A 24,972-nucleotide genomic window follows, 5' to 3' on the forward strand; every position below is an offset into this window, starting at 1 on the left:
TCATAGTAAATGCTAATTTTAAAAAAAAGTTTTTTTTATTCCGGTAACCATTTCTTTTAGCTCACGAGGGATTCACACGACCCACAAAGTGTCCGAAGTCACAACGACACCTGCAACTCTTCGTACTTCACTGTAAACTCATGGGACCTACACAACAGTAATATGAATAATGTCATAGTCTTTATGCAGTCGTCTGGCCATCCCAAATAAATCTTTTAACAAATAAAACCACATGTTTACATAATGTTAAAGCATTTGTTTACTGGCTTATGCTTTCATGACATGTAGGAGAATAAGAAATTATGAGAGATGATGAAAAAACAAACTTGACATACTTTCAAAACTACCAGTAGAAATCATTTACAAAATTGAGTCTTTGATTTTTCAGTTGTGTCTTCGTTACAGAGTTTAACATTAATTATGTAGTATAGTTACATGTACAGAATATTAAAATGCCATATCTTTGACCTGTAAGAGTAACACTGACATATTTCATATTCCAAACTATTCATTTTTCTAGTCTAAGCAGAATAATCTCAGCTGATTTGTCACTGGAAAACAGTTTATATTGGCCAAGCTGACCTTTATACTGCTGCGACAGGCACACATAACTAACAACATGACATATTGTAGGTTTTGTTTGTAAAGCCAAAGAAAATAATTGCTCTTTTGGTCCAGTCACAACAAATCTGAATAAAAGCAGCACCCTCTCGATGCACTGATTCTCTCACAACAGTGACCATCCAGTCACCCGACACAGCTCGCTCTACAACCTCTTGCTTTTCGTCACCATAGCTGGATTATTGCACTTCTTCTGGAGGAAGTGAAACAGAGACAGTTCAAGTGTCTGGTCTAAAATTACAGAAGACGACTACAAAGTTCTACTTGATTCATTTTAAAACGAGGTCGACAACAACACAGTATTTCAGCAATATATCTGTCATCAACAAATTCAATGAATATTGCTTTTAAATTGCTTGATATGTTGTTCAGTCTTCAGAAACATTTTTAAATCCTTAGTACTATGATATAGTCCTGTAATTTTTGTTATAGATTCTCCAAAGTCAGCTGTCTCCCTGTTTTAAAAGGTTTCTAACTAATAAGCATCCTCCAGTCGTCACCAGCTGCTGTGTGGTAGCATCTTCAGTTCACGCTACGACACCCGCTTCCTGGAGCTGGTTCGGCCCAGGCTGGCAGTGCTGGACCGGCGGGAGAGGACGGGTGTGGCAGTGGGGGGGGACGTCTCGTTGGGGCAGCCGTGTTGGAGCAAAATATCAATGCAGCCTTTGCTCCCTGTTTTTCTGGCCATCCTCATAGCCGTCTGGCCTTGGTTATCCTTCGCTTTGACATCGATTCCATACTGTGGGACAGAGAGACGATATTTGCTCGACGTAAGCTTATTTTTAGAATACATATTGATTAAAGGCAGAACAGTGTGTGCGGTAAAATGTCCTGCCTTCACCAAACTTAAGAAAAAGTATTATCAGCAAAATGTACTCAAAGTATCAAAAGTAAATTTCTGCAGCAAATGTCAGTGTTTTACTATTACAGAGGATGTTTCTGATTAATTTTACTGCTGCATTAATGTGGATGTTGCATTTTACTGCTGTAGATGTTCAAGGTTGAAGTAATTTAACTACTTTACATCCTGTTGGGTAGTTTAATCTACAGCAATGCATTATATTCTATACGATCCTCATGTGTTTGTAGCGTTGCTCTCCGGTGAGAACCAAGTATCTCTATAAAGTCCACGTTTTTAATGAGCTCAGAAAAACAGACCTGTTGTTTTTCAGATTTGTGACAATGTATTTTCCAGCTAATGCTGGAGTGGGCGAGTTTAAATAGTTTATCTGGTTTAGGAAGGAGGAGACTTAAGCCTTCAGTTTATAAGAAAAATTATAAATCAGCAAATGTGGAAATGCAACTTGTAGTCTGTTATATAAATAGTAACTAAAGCTGTCAGACAAATGTAGTGCAGCAAAAAGTACAATATTTCCCTCTGAGATGTAGTGGAATTGAAGTATAAAGTTTCATGAAATTTAAATAGTACTACTACTATGTCCTACTTTATTATGAAACTGTTTTGCCTTTTACAATCTATTTCCCTTCTCATTTATGAGCATCTAACATCATACAGAATGTCGAGTATGAAGAATCAAAGAAGAAATCTAAACGAATGTTAAAAGTAATCAGAAACCAACCCAGACGAGCAGCTGGGTCATGACTACATCCCCCAGCTGACAAGCAGCGTGCAGGGCTGTGCGAGGCAGTGAAGTCGACCCAGGTAGTTCAGCGTTGATCTGTTCCTTGGTGCTGTGGGCCAGAAGGACCAGGAGTCTGGGCAGATCTCTCTCAGTCACCGCAGTCAGCAGCCACACCGGCATACCCTCCCCTGGAAGACGGGGCCCCGAGGCTGGCTCAAGGGGCGGCACAAACGCCCGTTGTTCATACTTAGCGCGAATCCAAGACTCCCTCTCCTCACTTATAAAAACAGACACACATGGGACATCCAGTCATGCACAGTACACGATTAACAAGGGCTAAGTTATAGTGATCTTAGTGTGCACTTGTGGTGCTGTTTTACCATCATCTTATTCCTGATCTGAGATTCTGAGATCTTTTTACAAACTTACAATGTTGTTTCTGGTGGTTAAAAAGGTTTGCTATATGTCATATCTCATGAGTTCTGAGTTTTCGATAAGCACTTGAATGCAGCAACAGAAATGCTTCTTGATAACACTTTATTTTAACCCCCCTGGTGTAGCTCTTATAAGTAGTATATAAACAATTAATAATGCAATTAATGTAATTGTCATCAAGCATCTGTAACTCCTGCAACAGATAATTAATGACTGTAAATATAACAGTTAATATTTAATATTAATATTAAATATGAAGTATTTTATTCAAATTTTATATTTAAGTATTTAAGCATTTATTTATTAATAAATACTTCTTCACTTTCCATGACAATTGAGACATCCACTGATACAATGAAGACAATGAGATGCTAGTAAAAGTACAGAAGAAGTCTAAACTGCTATGAACTTCTATTTCCAAAATAATGAAGAAGCCTTGATGCTCATCAAGTCTGCATGAGCTTTAAACACGTGAATGATCTGTATATATGTATAAACATATGTTTATACATTTAATAGTAAGGATTCATAAATGTATGGGATAATATAATGCTAAATACAGCTACCAAGCTATGAATGACCACAAGATATTAATAATTTATTAACTGTTAACACCAGTTAAATTTTAATTGGTGACAAAGTGACACACTTTAAAATAATACATTTTTTCTGCTTAAAACTTCGTTATAGTGTGTTATTACCTACCAAGGAAGGGGAAGCTAGCCTAAGACATTCTGTTTCTGCAAGTTGCTTTCAGTATTGTACAGGCATGCACTGAAACCAGCTTCTGTCTGAAAACGCATTCATCAATCTGGCGATGGGTTGTACCCACCGTGTTGCATTAGGTGTGGGTTTGGTTCTGCCTTGGGTGCAGCTCTCCCAGATGCTGTTTGCCATGTGGTTTCCGATGGCAGCTAGGACTTGCGTGAGCTCTCCGGGCCAGTCGTCCAGGTCCAGCGAGCGAACGCGAGACAGGTGAGTCCCCAAGTTCCGATGGATGCCTGAGCACTCGATGCAGATCAGCGCACCCAGGTTGAGACTGGCCCAGGTGGGATCTGCAGGACAAGAGACCGGTTAAAGAAAGTAAACCCATAATGAACTAACACCATTTATTGGGTAGAAATAAAGTGTGTAAACAATAACACCACCGCAGGCTGTGGATGGTGCATGAAAGCAGAATTATCCTCCAGAAGAAATCTGCAACAGGAGGGAAAGATGTCAACATTAAAGAACTCACTTGGTGCTTCACAGTCCACGCACAGATTGTTGCCCTTGGCGTTGCGAATTGCCTGCAGCGCTACAGCCTCGCTCTGGCTGCTCCTCCGAGCCTGCAAACACACACACAAACAAACAACTATTTAAATAATTTATCCACACAGTTACTTATATTACAAGAACAAATGGTAGTTAAAATCCATCGTGGCCTTATTGTGAATGCTTAAATCACAGCACATAGCTCAGTGAAGTCATGTCACATCCATCCGTCCGCATTGTTGACACTGCATCATGTGTACTGATTGTGGTGACACATTTAAGTTTACAAAAAGGATGTAAAAAAGCTTTCTCACACATATCTTACATAATTTTAAGCAGGATAACACAATGAATATTTTTAAAGCCCCTGATAACGTTTTGTATTCAGTATCTTTAAGTGTGTATAGGTATCTTTAACAGAGAAGCTTCCTTAGTTATTATTTATGAAGCGTTTGAAGGCCTGCTCACACAACAATGTGTCACAGTGAAATTCTTATAGGCATATTCATGAAATATTTGATTGGGAAAGCTTTGTGACAGTTAACACCTGCAGGGCTAGTTTATAAACAACTGTAGCTGGAGAGCTAACTGCTAACATGCTAGCCAGCTGGGACATGTTAGTAGACTAGTCAGACAAGAAAGCATTCAGAGCTGCTGTGCTGTGCCTTCTCATTATTGTTTTTTATTTTATTCAAATAAGAGTTTTATTGAAGAGGGAAATAAAAAACATCTTTGTCCTAACAAGCATGCTAAATGTCAGTTAGCAAACTCATTAGCTCAGTTGCTAACAGGACAGTAAGGTCACACAGTTTATTCAAAAGATGTATTTGTACCATCAAATCCTGTCTCATTCCTGTCACACAGAGGCAACCAGGGACATTTGTGACAAAAGCAAAACACAAATTCAAAAATAACCAAAACTGTTCGGACTTTGGATGAAAATGTGTGCGCTTGCAGGATCTGGCTTCTCATAGTAAGAAACTCACAGAGAAAATAAGTTTTTTATTGCCTTTAAAATGTGTGCACCTTGTTTCTGCCGCTCTCACAGGACTGCAGGCTGGCCAGGATCTGGCTCTCTATAGCTGACACCCACGAGTCCCTCTCCTCCAAACTCTGAGCCTCGAAGTGCCACGTCTGCCCGGTGAAGGTCACTATGATAAAGTCAGCATTCTCTTCATCTGCAAGTAAAAATGAAAACTCCAGTAAGATTTGTACAAAGACAACTCATTTACTGTATTGGTTAATATAATGGCTGTTATGAATCCATAGTCAGTGAAGGAAGTACAAAAAACAAACAAATGCAAAACAACGCAAAACAGCAGTTTGATGGAAGGTGAGAACACAAAAGTATTGGGGTTATTACAATAAACACAAGTCAAATGGACAAGTCGAGCGTGGGATGTCAGGCACACTGAAGAGGGAAACAGACAGAGGGAAGATATTGTATGTAAATCACAACACAAGCTGTTTCAGCTCCATCGCCCTCACTTGTTACCTGTCTTATTAATGTTTCTCAAGCTACCAAAGCTCTTTAATTTCCACATTTTGCGTTTGGCTGCAGGGCAAGAGATAAGCACAGGAGAAGGAAAAAGAGAAACAGAGAAAGACAAGTACAAGTGTCAAGAAAAGGCTGTTATAAATATTCAGAGAAAGAAGAGCATGTTCACTAATCTGTATCCTCACAGAAGCTATAGAGGTAGAAGACAGAGGCATGAGAGAAAGCAAAACTGTGTAGGAATATGTAAATAATGTGAATATGTAAACAAATTATTTAATAGGTTCCAGTTGTTTATATTAACAGGTGGTGACTGCAAGAATTAAATGCTGCCCTTCTTTAAATTGCTTGAACACATACTTTAGTGTTTTATTAATGCATTCATTTTGTAGTTATTCATTCTAAAAATATGTTTTTATCACAATACTACCGGTAGTAGATGTATTTCATGCAAATAATAGTTCTTGGTAAACCCTGAAAGTTATGTTACCTTCAGCCTGCCCAACTGCTGCATCTCCTTTTTGATTCATACTCTTCTTCCTCCTGTTCTTCTTCCTGTCGCTCATAGGAGATGATTGGCCGGGGTCTTTCCCAGCAAAAGGACTTGCTGCCCCTTCAAGAGCATCTGACATTCGGTGCAAAAATAATGAAACACATTTATAACAGCAGCTTTATGCATTTTTAGAGAAGCTGTATAACCAGAGTGCTTTAGAACTGGTGGCAATGACCGTAAGGGTTTTATTTCCAGTAATACGTACCAACACTTTGCGCTTTGGCAGACAACGAGGAGGGGCAGCGTTGAAGTCCTCTGTCTCCTCCTTGAGGTGACAAACCACCAGACCGGTCATCAACCACAGAAAGGGTGGCAGGACACAACTGAGGAACTGACAGAGGAAGTGAGAAGTTTATATACAGTAAATCATATTCATATGATGTGCAAGAGTGAAATCATATGTTATTCGTTATGCAGAATACTCCTTTGTTAGTGTTGCATTATCATGTTATTAGATCAGTAAGCAGGCACTTTAATATTGTGGCTGTTTAAGTTAAAGCTAATATTAACTGCTTCACATACTTGGGTAGTTTAATTTAATTTATTACAATAATATTTTACAAATTCAATCTGAAAAGTGATTGTAGTTGTTAAATTAATTAAGAAAGTACAATACTTCCCTCTGAAATGTACTTGTGTAGAAGTATAAAATAGCGTAAAATGGAAATACGCAACTATACAAAAAAAAAAATATTTATTCAGTATGAAAGTGTGAACTTGGGGCAGAGTGACAGAAACAATATAGGGTGAAGTATTTAGCGACAGACTAACACAGTGTTGATTTTGATCTTTTCATGGGGTTTGTAGTTATGCTGCTATAGGCCTAGACTGCAGGGGGATTTCCTATGATGCACTGAGCTCCTCTCTCCTCTACTTTCTCTCCATCTGTATGCAACCTCATCCCATTATTGCATGTTACTAACTCAACTTCTCCCCTTTCTGGTAGTCTTGTGCTTTCTCGTCTCTCTCCTCTCTCCTCCTATCACTTCCTGCAGGTGTTTCTTGCTCTGGAGCTGTGGAGTCTGGATCTGTGGTTGCGGGTCACCTGCTGGCCCCGTGTTCCTGCTCGACACCCTCTGCTACAATTATTGATACTAGTCCTATTGTTATTATTGTTATTATAATCATTAACATTACGATTGTTATCATTAACACTACTATAAATATCTGTACCATTTTTCATTTAGTCTATAGCAACATCACCTTTACTGCCTCTGTGTGTATATTGTGTAGGCTGCCTCCCTCCCCTCTCTCTCCTTCCATCCCTCTCTCTCTCTCCCCCTCTCTCGCTCTCTCTCTCTCCTTGGCCCCAACCGGTCGAGGCAGATGGCCGCCCACCCTGAGCCATGGTTCTGCTCGAGGTTTCTGCCTCTTAAAAGGAAGTCTTCCCTTGCCTCTGTTGCCTAGTGCTGCTCTTGGTGGGAACGGTTGGGTTTATGTAAATATCATCACAGAGTACGGTCTAGACCTGCTCTTTTATGAAAAGCGCTGTGTGATAACTGTTGTTGTGATTTGGCGCTTATATAAATAAAATTGAATTGAATTGAATAGATAACAAGAAAAGTATAAAATAATAGCATCCTTATCTTTTAAATTAAACTCAGACCTTCAGTGATAATGCATGTTCACAATAAGAAGTACCTGTACTAGTGTTATCAGCGGCTGTCTGCTCCTTACTCAGCCCGTTAACTCCAGGTACAGAGCCGGGGGGCGCAAGTGAGGGGCCCACAGGGGCGACGGCTCTCGGAGGACGTTTCCCAGGAACTTTTACTGTCACACGCAGCAGGTCGATTTCCTTTCCGTGTATGTTCTGTGTGTAGTCCTGAAAACGACAACATCTCACATGTTCACCAAGAATAAACATAAACAAGACCTTGTAACTTTTAAAAGAAGAAGTAATTCTTCCTCTTACAAATTCTAATATTGAATTCAGTTTAAATTAGTTGTCTGTTGCTGGTGACTACCATACGTGTTTTTCCAAAATAAGGTCCCATGGGGGGAAGCAGAAGGGAGGCACTTAGGCTTTCTATTGTCAGTTGTCACTGTTTAGCAAATGTTACTCAGGCTCGCTCTAAATCTGTTTGATTATTCTTATGTTGTTTGTCATTAAGGTCCTATTCAGTGGTGCAGGAAACTCAATGGCTATACAAATGTTAAATCACAAAAAAAATCTATATTAAAGTTTTCAAAGCAATTATAGAGACAAATGTGGTGTGTATTGAACACCACTGAAACAGAAACTGTGGTTAAATATAAAACTCTGCAGATATTCTGTCCACAGTGGACACTTCAATCTTCACTGTGTTTTACTGGTGTTCTCTTACACTGGAGCTGGAGTGGTAAGACAGCGTGCCATTGTTGGACAGGGTGACATATTTCTTCTTCCACTCCTTATTCAGAGAGCTACCGCTTCGCTTCCATAGGATGCTCTGTCAAAAAAAATAAAAAAAATAGGTCACTGCACTCGCAAAAAAACAAAACAAATCTGCCTAAATTTAGAGTCGTCACAACAGAGCAATCTCTTCAAAGTGTAGCTGTGTTACAGAATGAGTGGCCTGACAACAGTAGCTGAAAGCACTTGCACAATATTAATAGATCACCCTTGAGAAAGGTTGAAAAGGATGAAACAGCTCATTTTTTTCAAGCTGCTTATGTAAGATGAAATAAAAAGACATGCGTTTTTGTTCCCACCTTGTTACTAAAGAGGGAACTGGTACAAATGATTGTGCCTCAAGCAAACTGAAGCATGTAGATACCCACTTCATTGGAAATTCAGTGTATTTCTGGCACTGTTTGTATTGTTAACCGAACCTGTTTGATGGGAACGCCCCGCACGCCGCTCAGGTCTCCTTTTCCATCACCAGCCTTCTTGTCTGTGTCCCGATTCTGAAACAAATCCAACAGCAGCAAACATGTTTATAAAGAGCAGACGATTTGAGCAGAGAGAGAGCGTCAGACATGGAGCTGAATGGGGTGAAATGAGAGCGAGAGATGACAGGAAACTAAAAGGTGTGAGACACCGGCAGTTGGTGACAACTGACCTTGAAGAGGGAGGGCCGTCTGGGGATGCTCTTCATTGATCGTGCGTTGACGCTGCCTCCCCCCTCTCCCTGTGCAACCCGCAGTTCTCTGTGACTGACCACAGGGGTGGAGGGGAGGGAGTAGGCGTAGCCACTACTTGGGCCATTACTGGCCTGAGAGGAGGAGCAAGCGGGGGAGGATGAGGACAGCGGGGTCAGGAGGTCAGGGAGCAGGGTTGGGGGGTGGGAATGGAGAGAGTGAGGGAAGAGATGGAGAGAGTGAGAATGGGATGAAAGATGAAAAACAGGTGAAGTAAGTGTACAAAAAGTGGGCGATGATCGACAGTATGAATTTTTCAGCCATCGATTATCGTGAATGTGATACTCATGGAGCTGAGATGGATGTAGCGGAGGTGATGAACGCTCTTGGAGATGGCTTTGAAAATTAGATGTCAGTTTGATAGACGATTTTAACTTTATAATGCACGTAACAGGTGAATGCTTAACCACCAAAACCACCGAGAGAGAACGCCACATTCTTACTTTGACTCTAAAAATCCTACTTTACTCATGTTTATAAAAGATATATGTATATATTTCCATGGAACACCTTTTTAAAGAAATAATTTTGTCTCTTTTATTCATCAGTACTGAAATATTTTGGCATCAGGAATGCAAAGAGAAATTCTCCTGAAGCTTTATGGAGGTGAGCAGAATAATAAAGTGCTTTAATGTTGAAGAAAACACCAGCATGGCAACAACACAACACTTTCATCAGTATCCTATTTTTATCAGGTCTTATGTAATATCTGTCTAGACTGGAGAAAGATTGTGTTTACTTAAACAGAAGAACAACAGCAACTAATAAAAAAGTTTCACACCTGAAGCTATTAGTATTAAACACCAAAAATGCCAGTGTTCTTTCTGAAACTGGAAAGTTACGGCTCCTGATGATTGAGGATTTTCAAACAAGGTGTCTGGGTCTGTGAAATATTTCTGTGTGTGAATCAGTGCAAAACATTGCTGTTATTTTTTGGTTATGCACAAAAGTAGTCTGTAGTGGAAAGATGTGGGTTGGGAACAGAGTATAGCTCAGTTATTGAATTGGCGACTTGATATTGAAGAAAACAAGCTGAGAATAATTTATTTGGGATAAACAAATGATGATGATAAAAAGATGTTTGCTGAGCATAAGGAACGGTGGGTTAAATTACATAAACCATACATTTAGGATTGGAAAATATAAATATGGTACAAAGATTTATGTAAGAAGTGAAATGCTGCCCAGTTAAGATCTGATATTTTACCAGTCAATGTTAAAACTGCACAGTTAGTCAGTTAATTCTTCTACTATTTAGAGTACAGCTTGTTAAAGTTATTTTAGTGCATATATTATATAGCAGCAGTGGTGGAATAAAAGTTCTCTGTTTTTTTACTTAAGTAAAAGTAGAAATACCACGGTGACCACCAAATCCTGCTTAGATAAAAATATATCAAAATATACTTTACAAAAGTAAAAGTACTTGTTATGCTGAATAAAGCATTTCAGAATTATATATACAGTATTATATTACTGGATTATAATTATTGATGCATTCATGTGTTCACAGCTGGTAGTTATCTCATTTTAGATTACTTTACAAATGTAATCATTGATTAGTTGATCTATAATTTGTATTAATAATCTAAATCTGCAAAGTAGCTAGTGCAGTGGAGTAGAAATATAATGTAGCATAAAATAGAAAGACTCAAGTAAAGTACCTCAAAATTGTACTTAAGTGCAGTAGCTACTTGAGTAATTGTACTTAGTTACAACCCACCACTCTATAGTATCAAATGTATAATTGTCACTGTATAAGCGGTTTTTAATGGTACTACAATTATTGTTTTACTGACTATTTTAGAGATAATGGTGTACTTGTTGTCACTGTTATTATCATCATTAGTATTTTTATTGTTGTTGATTCATTGTTTGTTTTGTGTAGTTGTTTTACATTATAATGTAATGTTTAGCCCACTTGTGTGGACCCAGGAAGAATAGTTGCTGCTGTACCTTGGTACTAATGGGGATCCAAATCAAGAAAAACAACAAAAATTCTTTTGGAAGAAGAAGAATAAGAAGATTTGTTGTTGTGTTTTCATATATAACAGTGTCTTAAGTCAAAACTAACTACAGCTGTTAGGATGTGGTACCTGGCCAGGGAACGATGCTGATCCAGGTGTGGAGCCTCCAGAGTGACTAGGAGAGTTTGGAAGAGACTTGCAGGCCTGCAGCGCCGCCTGCTTCTTCTGAGCTACAATCTTCTGGGCAGCTGGAAAAACACACAGTGGCCATTAAACTCTTTCACTCAACTTACTATCAGAAATATGTGTCACAAGTTTGTTTGTAACATCAGTGACTAATAACAGGTGAATCAGGCTGCTCGTCCTCACAAAAAGATAAACATTCGGTGAACTCACCCTCTGAAAAGACTCGGTCAACATTGAACCCGTAGGTGGCGCAGGTCTCGTAAAAGAGTGAGTGACGCACATCAATACACAGCTGTCTGGCTCTCTGATCCTCGATCACACGGGGGTTGGTGCTACTTATTTTATCTAAAAATTCAAAAAATAGGTCAGTGAACAGAAAGTCCCGCAAAGGGGTATATATAATACAGGCTTGTAGTTTACTTGTCGATCATTATCTTTATTGATTAATCTGACGGCCCCTTTTTTCTTTACAAATTCATTAATTATTTAGTGAAGCTTCCAGCTCCTGTACTCAGCCTTCCTTCCGCTGAACTCACAGAGAGGAAATTGATATCGCCATCAAACCCCGGTAAGCAAGCAAGTAACAAAGTGTTAGTGACATCAGTAACTGCACGTAAATAACTGGCTTTCAAATTGTAATCCCTTTTACAGCCTTAGCACTGCTGCCTGAGGTCTGACCAATGCTTCGAATGCATTAAAATAAAACATATTTTAACATTTTCGAAGTTGAAATGTTGAAATGTTTTGCTTAAATTCTAGCCTAGCACTGAAAAAAACTGAACAGCCAAAACTACACTGAAGCAGGATGGAGCTGGAAATAAGGCCATGCTCCAGTTTGTTTAGGACTCTGCTCACATGCTCTGTTTCCCAGCATGCATTGTTTGATAGTTAAAACTTCCCTTTTTTGTTGAAAACATATCATGATAGAAACTTGTTTTGTGTATTTATTACATGTTAAAATACAGTCTATCACAGTTGTTTCTCCTTTTAATAATGAAAACAATGTTAACCATGACACTGGCCGTCTGCCGTCTTTATACTGGACACACAACTGTAGGTTCCTATATGTCAAAAGAAGAACTGATTCTTCAAACTGTGAACTACAACGTCAGACTGAACAGTTAACTGAACTTAACATCTATAATTGAACTTTGTTTGATTTTACATTTTTTAAAATTATTCAAAACTTATTCAACTTTAGTTCAGTTAGTTCAAGGAAACATATATTTTAAAGCAGGTGCAGTGTAAAATGTTTTACAGTGTAAACTCTGATTGCCATCTAGTTACGAATGATTTAGTCCCTATATGTAGATGTACAGGACTATGAGTCATGTGTTGACCTTGGGTGCCGACCACTATGACTGGGATATCTGTGCGGTGTGCATTCAGCTGGCTGTAGAGCTGGTAAAGCTCCTGGAAGCTGGCTTCGTTCTCCAGGCTAAAGACCAGGATCACTGCGTCAACCCAGCTGGTGAACTGAAGGGAGGGAACAAGATGATGGATGATGAATGATCAAGTCTGCAGGTATTTTCTGTTTTGCATACTAACTGCTGTCTCTTACACACAAACACACACACACACACACACATACACAAAGGCGCACCTGTGCATCCGGTGGGCCAGCTTCCTCCCGGATCAGTAGCAAATGACTCTGTCCGTCCACCAGCACTTCCTTTTTATATCTGCCACCTGACAAGGACAATGACAATGACAGACAAGTTATTCAGCAGCGTGACAAACACACCGGGCTGGATGAAATATGCTCAGACATATCTGAGAACACAATAAATAAATAGCGACTGTTAGGACACGCTATAAAGAAGATGTACTTTATGTTTCTTACCATCAGGCTTCTCAAGTGCAACATAACTGCCTGTGATGTATTTGTTCACCAGCGCTGACTTGCCACTTTTTAGACTACCCAGAATGCCCTGAGAGAAGGAGGAAGGAAATAAAACACCATGAAGCTCATTCAGAGGGAGCGTGCGCGCACAGTATAATGCATGAAAAATGAACTCTCAAACTGAATTAAATCACATTCAACCCAAAGTTTTAGTTCCTCCATCGAATATGTTTTTGTTCCTTTTAATCAGTTTAATCTGTCTGTCAGCAGCTTTTGAATTTGTGCTTTTAGATTGCTTCATTGTTTTATTTCATCTATATATGGGCATGTAGTCAGCAGTGGAGGAAGTGTTAAGATCTTTTGCTTGAGCAGAAGTAGCAATACTATACTTAAAGACAAAGTAATATGCAGCAACACACAGTGGCCACTTTATTAGGTTAACCTGTACAATATAATGCAATCCAACACAAAAGCTCTGTCATAACATTTAGTTTATTTCTGTTGACATCACCAAACAAAATTATACGCAACACTTTTGTTTTTGCCACCATTCATCATGAGCTGAACTCAAAGATCTAAGACTTTCTCTATGTATACAAAAGGCCTATTTCTCTCAAATATTGTTCACCAATCTATCAAAATCTGTGTTAGTGAGCACTTTGTTGAGATAATCCATCCACTTCACAGCTGTGGCATTAGATGCTGATCAGGCAATGGGTCCATTAGGCTGGCCACAATAAAGGGCCACTCAAAAATGGAGTTTGCATAGAGTTGATCAGGTTGTTGATTGTGGCCTGTGGAGTGTTTGTCCACTCCTCTTCAATGGCTGCGCGAAGTTGCAGTCAGGCCGAGACCCCGATGAGGACGACGAGAATGCAGATGAGCTTCCCTGAGACGGTTCCTGACAGTTTGTGCAGAAATTCTTTGGTTATGCAAACCGATTGTTGCAGCAATTGTCCGGGTGGCTGGTCTCAGACGATCTTGGAGGTGAAGATGCTGGATGTGGAGGTCCTGGGCTGGTGTGGTTACGGTTGTGAGGCCGGTAGGATGCACTGCCAGATCCTTTGAAACGCCTTTGGAGACGTCTTATGGTAGAGAAATGAGCATTCAATTCACGGGCAACAGCTCTGGTGGGCATTCCTGCAGTCAGCATGCCAAATGAACGCTCCCTTGACTTGCTACATCTGTGACATTGTGCTGTGTGATGGAACTGCACATTTTCGAGTGGCCCCCATTCATCGTGAGCTGAACTCAAAGTCTTAGATCTTTAAGTTCTGCTCACGATGATGGGGGCAAAAGAAAGTGTTGCATTTGTAATTTTGTTCAGTGTAGTTAAAGGTGTTATTGTATTGAAAGGGGTTTCTAATCTTGTGTCCTCCCTATTTAATGCCCCTATGACTGTGGCAACAAAAACTAAACATTATAGGCAAGGGCGTAAGTAAAGACAGTGCAGACAGTTCATCCGCACTGGGGCCCACACTGCAGAGGCTCTGTAGAGGGGCACACTGTAGAGTGTAAATTGTACTCTAGATTCCCATCTTATCTTAGACCTTTTTGTGTCATGTGAGATCATGTTGTATGTATACCATCAAATGTGCACATCCACCTTTGCCATGGTGTCAATCAGTAGTTTAATCAAAAAGTCTGTAGCAAGAAAAGTATAAAACAATTAAATTCCACAGACAACACAGAATGAAGATTGTCTTATTTTCTTTGGTATTCGTGTCACATAGCCTACATATGCAGTGATGGTTGTTGGGTAATATGTGTAGCCATATATTGTTTCACAATCTTACATTTCTAATTGATCATGTGACAAGACGACAAGACTTCGGCTAGGTGAAACGCAAAATCTGACAAGCAGACCAGCAGAGCCCACCTGCAAGCTAGCAGTCATGCCATTCAAACAAATAAGTTGTTGCCAGAAGAGACAAGCGAGAAAAGAACAGGAAGAGAGGGTCACAAAGCTCCCAAATTAGATGCATTTGGATTTTTTTACTGAGGACATTCTCGAAGATTTTGCTTAAGGCAAGGCTCGTGGGATGCCATTCAAATAAGTAAGTAAGTATAGTCTATAAGTGCTTTTTCAAGGCATTTGGTGTATCTTAAGGGCCATGGGGTCAGGTCGCCGCTGAGCAGCGGTTTGATTATGTACATGTGCTTATGGGTATTAAACTGTGTGTGCGCTGTAGCTGGATAGTTTTCAGGACATGGTGTTGTTGATTAGTATTGCAGCGCTCTTCTGTCTTATTTACCATAATCTCTTGCCTCTCTGTCCTTGATTTGTGAGCTCATTGTACAATGCCCAAAATAGTCTGCAGTCATTTCAGCGCCACAGTGGACACCTACCCTGCACTCAGGTGTTTGTAGTGAAGTTTCAGGATTTCAACAGTGACAGCACTATCCATGGTTCTGATTCATTCTTTCTGAAGTTTCTCTCTGAATTCTGTACTATGTAAATACAGTAGTGTGTTTGCTTCCTAACTGTGGAACCCAAGGGCCCTTCATAATAGCCTGCACTGGGGCCCGTTTTTACTGACTTTCACAGCTGATTATAGGCGTCATAAAAGGAGACTTTACGGTAGAACAGTTTTAGGTGTACCTAATAAAGGGTCCACAGAGTGAATATAATATATTAAGTAGGGTTACACTAACTTAACACCTTGAGTAACTTTATTTATTCTCCACCTCTGCATAAAGGTATATTTAGTTATAGTTAAATATAATTATATAGTGTATATTTTGAGTGTCAAGAAATATTTTTACATAAAGTTCTGCTGAGTTTGCACTCATTAAAGACTTTTTATTACAGCAACCTCTCCAAAGAAAATTACACAATTATGAATTAATTCTTCAGTCTCTGATACAGGTGTGTACTGGCTGTGAGTGGTATACATTTTCCTCACCAGTCTCAGCTCTGGGATGGATCTGCTCAGTGTCCACTCCTGGCTGTTGGCAATATTTACTACAGAGAGAGAGACAGAGACAAAGTCAGTGAGGCAGAGACATGAGAGAGATTCATCATTTTGATCATGTACAGTAAAAAGGGCAGCCATCATCATGTGAGAGAGCAATAAATCACACAGCTGCTGCGTGACTGGTCGCCATAAGCGCACGTGCGGCCGAGCAGGTCGTTTAAATTAATATAACCTTTAAGTCACAACAGGGGATCCAACAAGGTGTGGCCTCGCCATTCGTTATCCACTTTGCTCCCCTTGTGCTGCAGCTGTGTGGTGAGTTACTGAGCCCTTTACTGGATGGTCATTCAAAGATTCAAAGACTCCTCTGTGGGTTTGAACTGCATCTCCTCTCTAAACTAAAATAAATTAGAGCTGCAGCTAACGATTATTTTTATTATTGACTAGTCTGACTACTGATTAACCTTTTGACTAAAAAATAAAAAAGAATAGTCAACAAGTGACCATCACAATATCCTAGAAATCAAGGTAACGTCTGCAAATGTCTGTGTTTCCAAAGACATTTAAAGATATACAAAGATATAAAACAGAGAAGAAACACTCATACCGAAGAAGCCGGAAGCAGACAATGTTGAAAAAATACTGAAATGAGTTACCAGTTTCTTCCGACTGACTAAGTTTGAGTGTTGTTTTTGTGTGTGTGTGTGCGTGCTGGAGAAACCTCACACGACCACACACATGCACGTATAGTACAGTAGTCTGGAGGGGTTGGGTTGCACACAGCTGTGCCAACGTCCCTAGTGGGCAAAAGAGGTGGCATGCCGCCAATGTGATATGACGCTCACACCCAGACACCCAGCTGCAGCTTCAGCGGGACAAGAATTGAGTGAAAGAAATAGCGGAGGAGAGACTAAAACTGATTCAGAGACAGAAAAAAACTACACTCATTGATTATCGGGGACACCTAGCAAAAACTAATGGAGTCTGAGCTCTGCAAAAATCCTGTATTATAATTTTGGAGTTTGGAGTTGAACTGTATTACATTACACAAAAATATGTGTTCTTTTATTTACATATCGTTAGATGGGATTGATATGAATTGGGTGGACAAAATAAAAGAAACACCTCTCTCTATAATGTAATACAGTTCAACAGCATTACAAACTGCAACCTCCAAAATGTAAATTGTAAAGTTGAATCAACAACTCTTTAAACAACATTATAACTTTCATGAGGATTTGTTGCAGGACTGTTTAAGACTGCCTTAGTATTAGCTGGGTGAACAGCGAGGCTGACTAATGTGCTTAATTTTAGCAGATATAGTGTTTACCACATTCACCATCTTAGTTTATCACGCTAGCTAAGGCTGATGGGGATGTCATTAGTTTTGCAAGGATTTTTTCATAAACCTAAGTATTGGGCAAATTGAAACCTGATTATGGTGCTACTACAGATGAAGTCAGGGGATCACCACAGTCATAAAGGGTATTTTCACACCTACAGTTTATTTGATCTGGTCTGAATCAGTTAATGAGTTTGTAAACTTTAGTTTGGTTTCTTCTCACACAAAGAAAAGTCCATGTGATCCAAAATGCATCACTTCAAACAAACATGTGAGAACTTTGCTTATTAGTCAGATGTGTCTGGGGCAGGAGCAAGAAAGTAAATACAAGAAGAAGGTCCTGTGTCCTGGACTAGCGCAGATTTCTGTGAGAGAAACATTGCTATGCAATTTAACATGGAGCAATGGCACAGTTTGCATTTGCTCAAAGTCGTGGTAATAATTATCTGGGCTATATACCAGGCAAAACTATAGCAGCAGAATGCCAAACGCACTTTGAACAAACGTCTTGAATATAGTGTACTCTTTATCACTTTGCAAAGAAGAAAGACTACAGACAGCTGAGCAGAACAAGGGAGCTAATATTGAGCATGCACAACGATATGCTTACCACCAACACGTTAAACAGATGATGTGTTCGGTAAGCTTCTCATGTTAATGGAATAGTTTATAGTTGTTTTGAGTGTGATTACTGTGTTCACACCAAGGGGGAAACCGACCCCTAGTCTGATTTACTAAAAATAAACAATCTAAGATTCATCATCTGCAAACCATGAATGTCTAAACTAAACTGATGATGATGAAGTAGATGTTGAAATATTTCACTGGATAAGTGAAAACTTGTGCTCGAGGAAAGGTTTGGGGATCATGCTGCTAGCGTGGCAAAAAATGAATTCAGAGATAGAATAAATATGTATCAGAAAATACACAAGGAGAAAAGGAATAAAATGGAGAAAGACAACAGAGGAGACCAAGAGGTTTCGGGAGGCTAGTCTGACAGATGTAACGCTTGCTATCCAGGGTGTGAATGTGTGATGCGTCCTTCAAAGACAGATGATGATTAAACTCGAGCCTGGTTCTAAATTTATGGAGCATGCAGGCCAAGACCGCACAGATGCAGCGGGTGATGATGTGCCACAGATGCAGAAAAAAGGGGCTTACACACGAGCTGCAGGCAGCTCCTTGGGGAAAAGGACAACTCCTACCACACACTCAGAGACTTTGTCTATCTTTGTCTGTCTTGCTGACTCAAAGCTCTCTTTATGGCCTGCTGTTGTTGCCAAAAGTGATCAGACAGTGTGATCCTTCTGCTGCCTCGACACAGATTTCGACAGAAAGCCAATTATCCACGCTCCCTGCTCCAAACCAATCACGTCTGATCCACTACAACCCCCATACGTAGCCTGTAGCTCACATACAAAACTGCCAATTTTCAAACTTAATTCTGTTTTTGGAATTTTATCAGAATCCTCTCAGCCCATGTCAAAGCACGGTCACACACACAAACACACACACACACACACAGCCTTCTCCTTCACCTCCTCCACCCCTCTGTTTCATCAGGCTCTGCCTCTGTAGCAGCAGCGGCAGAAGCAGCAGTCCTGCCGGTTGCCATGGCAACACTTCCTCCTGCCCCGAGTATGTGAGTGTGCGTATGAACGTGTGCAAATTTGTGTGTGTGAGTGTGTGCAGTCGGCAGTCTCACTACTTGACTGAATCCACAGTGTGCATGTGTAACAGTGTGAATACGCAATGAGTGAATGAATACATAAAACACACGCACACACGCGCGCGCGCTCTTTCTTTGAGCAAACATGTTTGTGAAAGCGCACTGTTGTACGCCACAGCCGTCGACAAGCAGCGTAGAGGGCAGTAAAAGCAGCGATGGTAACTCACAACCAACACTCCTAAATCTTAAAATGCCATGAGAATGCTTTTGACATGATGGAATTTAAATGGAAAGCCTGGCAGAGACAAAGACAAAGAGTGAGAGCGAAGGGAGAAAATAAAAAAATATATAGTGGAAGAACATCTAGTGGGTGGAATATCAAAGACAGGATTTGAAATGTTCTTGATTGGCTGTGGATCCACACTTCCCTTTTTGACATGGGTGAACAAATATCGCCTCATGTCTTTCCCTCTTTCCAACGGTTACAGCTTTACGGAATTAAAGCTGAGGCAAATATCAACTGGAGCAGTGCAATCCATCTGTGATCATGCCACCAGCACCTCTCCCCCTTTTGGCTTCATTATGAGATTTAAACCCATGCTGGGAACGCTGCTTAAGTGTATATGTGTGGGGTGTGTGTGTGTGAGTGCAGAGATTACCCCTCCAGCGGTGTGAAATCTGCCCGCGCTCTGAGGGGAATTAGATTACGACTGTCCAAGATGATTCCATTGTCAGTTTTCAGATCAAAGAACTTCATCTGTCATCAATTTGTACATGGTACAATTTCGCTCATGGCTTCGGGAAAATATCTCTTGGCATGTGACAGTATTATAGCCTGCAAATATATTCTGCGCTGGGCTCTATGAAAGGATCAACCACACCCACGCTCAATGTAAATGGATGTCAATGCACAGATGAGGGGGCTCTGATAAGTGAAGAGAGGAGTGTCGCTGATAATGGTTTGTTGTCGTGGATGTAGTTAACATGAAGGGCGGATTTAGAGTTGAAGAGGTGACAGTGATGTTGTGTGTGTGACCTCCTACCTTCCTCCTCACTGGAGTCTCTCTGTATATAGACAGGAGGTGCTGTGGAGGATGACCCCGCTGCCCCTGAACTGCTCTTTGTGAAAATGCCACTGATGAACTTGAGCATCTTCCTGTCTTTAGCGGAGCCTCGCTGGCCCTGTTGTGCCTGCTGGGCCTCCCTAGCCAGCCCCAGGTCTTCAGAGAGGCTGTTCAGGTCACTGTTATCCAGCGTGCGGCTTTTACCTTTGCGTCCTGGTTTGGGGACCTGGGTAGCAGGCGCAGGTAGGGAGGCCGAACCTGTCTTTAGTCTCTCCTTCCTGGGGATGTCTCTCATCACTGCAGTCATGCCACCTCCAATCTCTAGAGGTATTCCAGCTGGAGCTTCATCCGCAGGTCCCTCCATCCTTCAGGTCTGCTTGCTTCTGCCCATGAGGCCCTACAAGGCCCTGGTGAGCGTGTTGGCATGCGGCAGTCCTTCCGATCCAGGCTTTGTGCTGAGGTAGGGCTGCGCTCTCTACCATCCCTGGGCTCGCGACCACGGGTGGCCACATTGCTGTGAGACTTCAGCAGACTCACAGGCCTCTGTCCCACCGGACGGATAGGGAGGCTGGTCCTGGTTGGGGTGCGGTTGGGCTCGACCACCTCTGTTGGTGGTGTTGTGGTCAGTGATGGGGACCTGCATTGGATTGCCTCTGGGTTGGAAAGGGTCTTCTCAACTGGGGTTAGGTCTATCTCTGCAGACTTTGTCTTCTGAACTGTCACTCTCTCAGCAGGTAAGGGGATTGAGAGGTTGCACGGTGGCTTTTCACTCTCTTTTCTCGGGACATCGACAGTGGAGGGCGGTTTATCTTTCAGATGGCTGAGGGGTTTTCTTTCTCCATCTTTGAGTTCATCAGTTAACTTGCTCCCTTTCATTATAGCAGCATCCTCAGCGCAATGTGCTCCAGCTCCATTCTCAGCCCGTGCAGGTACTTCTCCTTCCGCCTCCACGCCTGCCCTTCCTCCTGGCCCGGCCTCCACCTCCTTCCCCTGGGTGCTGTTCTTGGCCTCCCCTCCATTCTCCTCCACAGCCTCTACCTTGACCAGGGTGAGGGAGATGAGGTAGGTGGTGCGTTGCTGCAGGGCGCCGCCTCCGCTCATGTGGTCAGGCTTCAGTGGACACACAGTAGATGAATGAAACCAGACAGAGCGACATGAACAACTGACAGCTTGTCAGCGTATTGGGGTGTAAAAGAATCTGACAGGACGACAAAAAACTAAATGGAGGGAGATTAAGTTTCTTTTTGGAAGATAAAACAGCAGAGGGTCTGTTGGTTTCATCCATCCCCCAAATCCCCTTTTCTTTGTTTCGGATTTTAATTTCTGTCACGGATATCTTCTCTGACTGCAATTTTCATTTTTCTGGGATACAGAAAAGAAATCCGCTCTTCCTGACAACCTTCAGCACACTGTCAGTGCAGCCCAATCGGCCCTTTTGTTCCTAGAAAACACCCAATTAAAATCTATGCACTGCATAAGTATTGCAGCTACTGTGCCAAATAAATCTTCATAATGGTGTCTCACGCCTCATTCCTGATGATAATTATTTACTTGACCGTATTTTTATGTGCAGAACCCGCATCTTATATGTCGCTCAGTCCGTCCTCTTCACTCAAAGCAAAAACCAGGATTCAATTCAGAATAACAAGTGCCCCGCATCATACGTCATCAAGAATGTGATGAACAGCAGCTGTAACGTGAAAAGGTAAAGTCTTTAAAAATGCATTAGTGTCACCCTAAAGCAGCATGGCACAGTACACCCAGAGCTGTATGCAGTCCAGTCCAGATCATGGGCTCTCATTGCAAGCCACACATGTGTGTTGACAGCAGCATCCATTCAGAGAGCGCGGCAGCAGGAAGACAGGCAGCCTCACAGAGACACACAGGAAGGACATTGATGAGGGCTGAAGGAGATCAGGAGGAGAAGCCAAAAGAAGCCCGGGCTGATATCTGGAGATGCACGACAGAGCCAGGGCGCGTCCGGCCATCACGTCCCTCTCGCTGTCTCCCGGGCAGCCTGTGTCCTCTGAGGGCATCAGGCATTGAGCATGAGAACACAGCGCCGGCACAGAGGAGGCGCTGAGGCGAGTCACTGCTCAAACAGCTCCCCGACTACCTCTGAAGCCTTCCGATAGAGACGCCGTCGCACAGGTTCAATGAGTCCACATCACACACACACACACACACACACACCCTCACACATGCACAGCTCTTCTCTCTCACACTCTACGTGTCTCTCTCCTGCTCTCACAAACACACTGCTAGGAATCTCCAATGTCCCTCCCTCTACATGCCCCTCCTTGTTCCAATAGTCAATCCATACAATGCAGAAGGATCCTGCTTCTCGTCTTTCCCTTTCAGTTCTTTTCTCTCTCTCTCTCTCTCTCTCTGTGTTTCTGCTGCTGCTCTTCTCAGTCTGTGCAGGTTCCCTGCTCTTTATTGCTCATCCCTCCCATCCCCATCCCCATCCCCTCCCCTCCCCTCAATCTTCCTCCCTGCGTGCCGGGGGGGGGGGGGGGGGGGGGGGATAACGGCTGGTGGTAAAGCAGCAGCATTGCACACACAAGCTGGACCTGCTAAATGATGGGAGACCGCAGGAGAAAAGATCAGTGGCAGGGAGAGGGAAGAAGAAGAGAGAGGCGAACAACGGGGGAAAAAAAGATAGATGCTTGTTTGTGGGGGGAAAAAGACACTCAGTCCGGGTGTCTGCTCCCTGTCTCATTTATACAGCTGCCAGAATAGTTTCATCAGGATCATCCATCTCTCTTCAGCTGTCTATTAGTGTGTGTGTATTTGTGTGTGTGTGACTCTGCGTGGCTCCTCCTCAGTAGGAGGCTTGGCTTGTTTGTTGCTAAGGTGTTACAATCTTCCTGGCTCTGGTGGCACAATCATCTCCTCCATGTCCTTCCTCCTCCTCCTCCTCCTCCTCCTCTTCCTCCTTTGGTACATTCTGTATTGTAATCCCTTACAGGATCTCTGTGTCAAAATGGTGTTTCTCTCTGTGAGTGTTTTACTTTGTGTGTGTGTGTGTGTGTGTGTGTGTGTGTGTGTGCCGTACATGTGAATGAAAGAGATTTCCTGTGAGTGTATTGATCTGTAGTCTATTGCCTACTACGGCATGTGTTCATTAGCAGAAGTGGGTAAGCTCTGGGCTCACAGCATGAACCGAGCAATAGCGTGAGAGGATGAGAGCATATTGGACATCAATAGCTGGACGACAGAATGAAAAAAAGATTGAACACATATACTGTTAAATCTGTGTAAATAAATCAAACCCATTCAAACACAGCTGTAGCAATCTTTCCTTATGATAAATTATGTAAAAAATGTTTGTGCTTTTAACGAATTACTTGATTAACATACAGTGACTCATCTATGATTAAATCCAAGATACTGTATGTTCTGAGGTACTGTACAACACTAATGATTATTTTCATTATCGATGAATCTGCTTATTAGTTTCTAGATCAACCGATAAATCGTTTGGTCTACAAAACATCAAAATTTAATAGAGGCCAAGTTGATCGAATGTCATGTTTAGTCCAACAGTCAAAAACCCAAAGATATTCAGTTACTATAATGTCCTATAAAGGCAAAAAATCCTCACATTTAAGAAGCTAAAACAAACTAATATTTGGCATTTTAAACGATCAATTTATTATGAAAAAAGTTAGCAAATACATTATCTGTCGATTGATTAATCGTTAACAAGCAAAAATTACAATAAAGGAAAAAACACAAGAAGAAATTGCTGCAATTATGCTGCGTGCAACAACAAAACACTGCAGCAAACATAATTACATGTCCATCATCTGAGTTATTACCGGGTGTAATTTCATGTTAATTACTCTCTGATTAAAAAAAAACATCCTTGATGTGAAATCAGAGGATGCCTTTCCCCACAGTGCACCACTCTCAGCCTCCCACTATCATCCCATAATACACGATCTGACTGTCCACCTGCTCAGCCCGCTCCCCCTCCCTTCCACAGTCAGTGAGAGGGCAATAACTACTCTCACTGAATACAAAAGACCTCTGACAACCGCCTTTGGCTCAAGGGGAAAACACACGACCTAGGAGGAAACGGCGACCACAGCCTCCGACACAGAAGAAGAGTCGTGAATCAAAAAAAGACAAGCTGAGCTGCCTTTATTTTTTTTACTCCAAACACATTTTCTCGAGAGTGTGTAAAAATCCATTTTTAACAAGTGTGAGGACATGACATGCCTGTGTGAGTTAAAGCGCATGTCAGGTTGCTGCAGTTTGCAGTGCTGCACAGTGAATCTAATTATCGTGAAATAGACACCCACGCATAACGCCGAAAATCAGGTTGTCTTCAGGAAGACACTTTACCTTCACTTCAGAAAACACATTACCTTTCTTTTTCTCTATGACTCACATGCATGCGTATAGACAAAGCTCCCCTAAAACACAAACAAACACACATTGACACCCATGGCGGGTGCTGTCAGATGGACAGTGGCCAAGGGCAGTGGTCATGCTGGGTGATTTTTCATTTCTCCTTCACTGTGAGCTGTCCTCACTGTCTTTCCCCCCTCAATCTCTCGCTCTGCTGCCATGCTGCAGTGAGCACTATAACAGTCAGATTCACATTTAAATGCCTTCATTTAGCTCCACCTCAGCCAATTTTTTCCTGTCTCTTCTCTATTTTTTTCTCCCAGCCTTTTCCTTGGCACAGAGCATCAGTAGACCACATCCCACTCGCTTATTAAGTCCAAAAGAGAGGTGGCTCTCTTTAGCACCAGTGAACTCTACACTTCACAGATCCAGGGCCCGCTGGACGATACACTGACTTTGATCCTCACTACAGCAGCCTAATTATACAAAAATAATTCAACTGAAGGTTTTTACACATGGGGGATGCCTCTCAGAGTGTGTCAAGATCTGCCAGATCCTAAAAAGAC

The 24,972-nt window shown here is 41.6% G+C and overlaps 1 protein-coding gene across 1 annotated transcript; it reads right to left on the reverse strand.

Moving 5' to 3' along the window:
• agap2 (ArfGAP with GTPase domain, ankyrin repeat and PH domain 2) lies at nt 1–22,444 on the reverse strand. The gene is given in 20 exon segments (XM_038721839.1): nt 1–1,360; nt 2,202–2,481; nt 3,472–3,694; nt 3,877–3,967; nt 4,920–5,071; nt 5,389–5,448; nt 5,879–6,013; nt 6,147–6,272; nt 7,583–7,763; nt 8,266–8,370; nt 8,753–8,827; nt 8,983–9,135; nt 11,155–11,273; nt 11,422–11,556; nt 12,552–12,687; nt 12,815–12,900; nt 13,055–13,142; nt 15,961–16,019; nt 20,027–20,398; nt 20,401–22,444. Coding segments are annotated over 20 exon segments (3,531 nt in total). The 5' UTR covers nt 21,149–22,444; the 3' UTR covers nt 1–1,153.
• Between the last annotated feature and the right edge of the window lie 2,528 nt (nt 22,445–24,972).

Source organism: Micropterus salmoides, unplaced genomic scaffold (genome assembly GCF_014851395.1).
Source record: "Micropterus salmoides isolate LMB-PRFRI ecotype aquatic unplaced genomic scaffold, ASM1485139v1 Ms_hic_scaffold_16, whole genome shotgun sequence".
In the NCBI taxonomy this organism is placed as follows: Eukaryota; Metazoa; Chordata; class Actinopteri; order Centrarchiformes; family Centrarchidae; genus Micropterus; species Micropterus salmoides.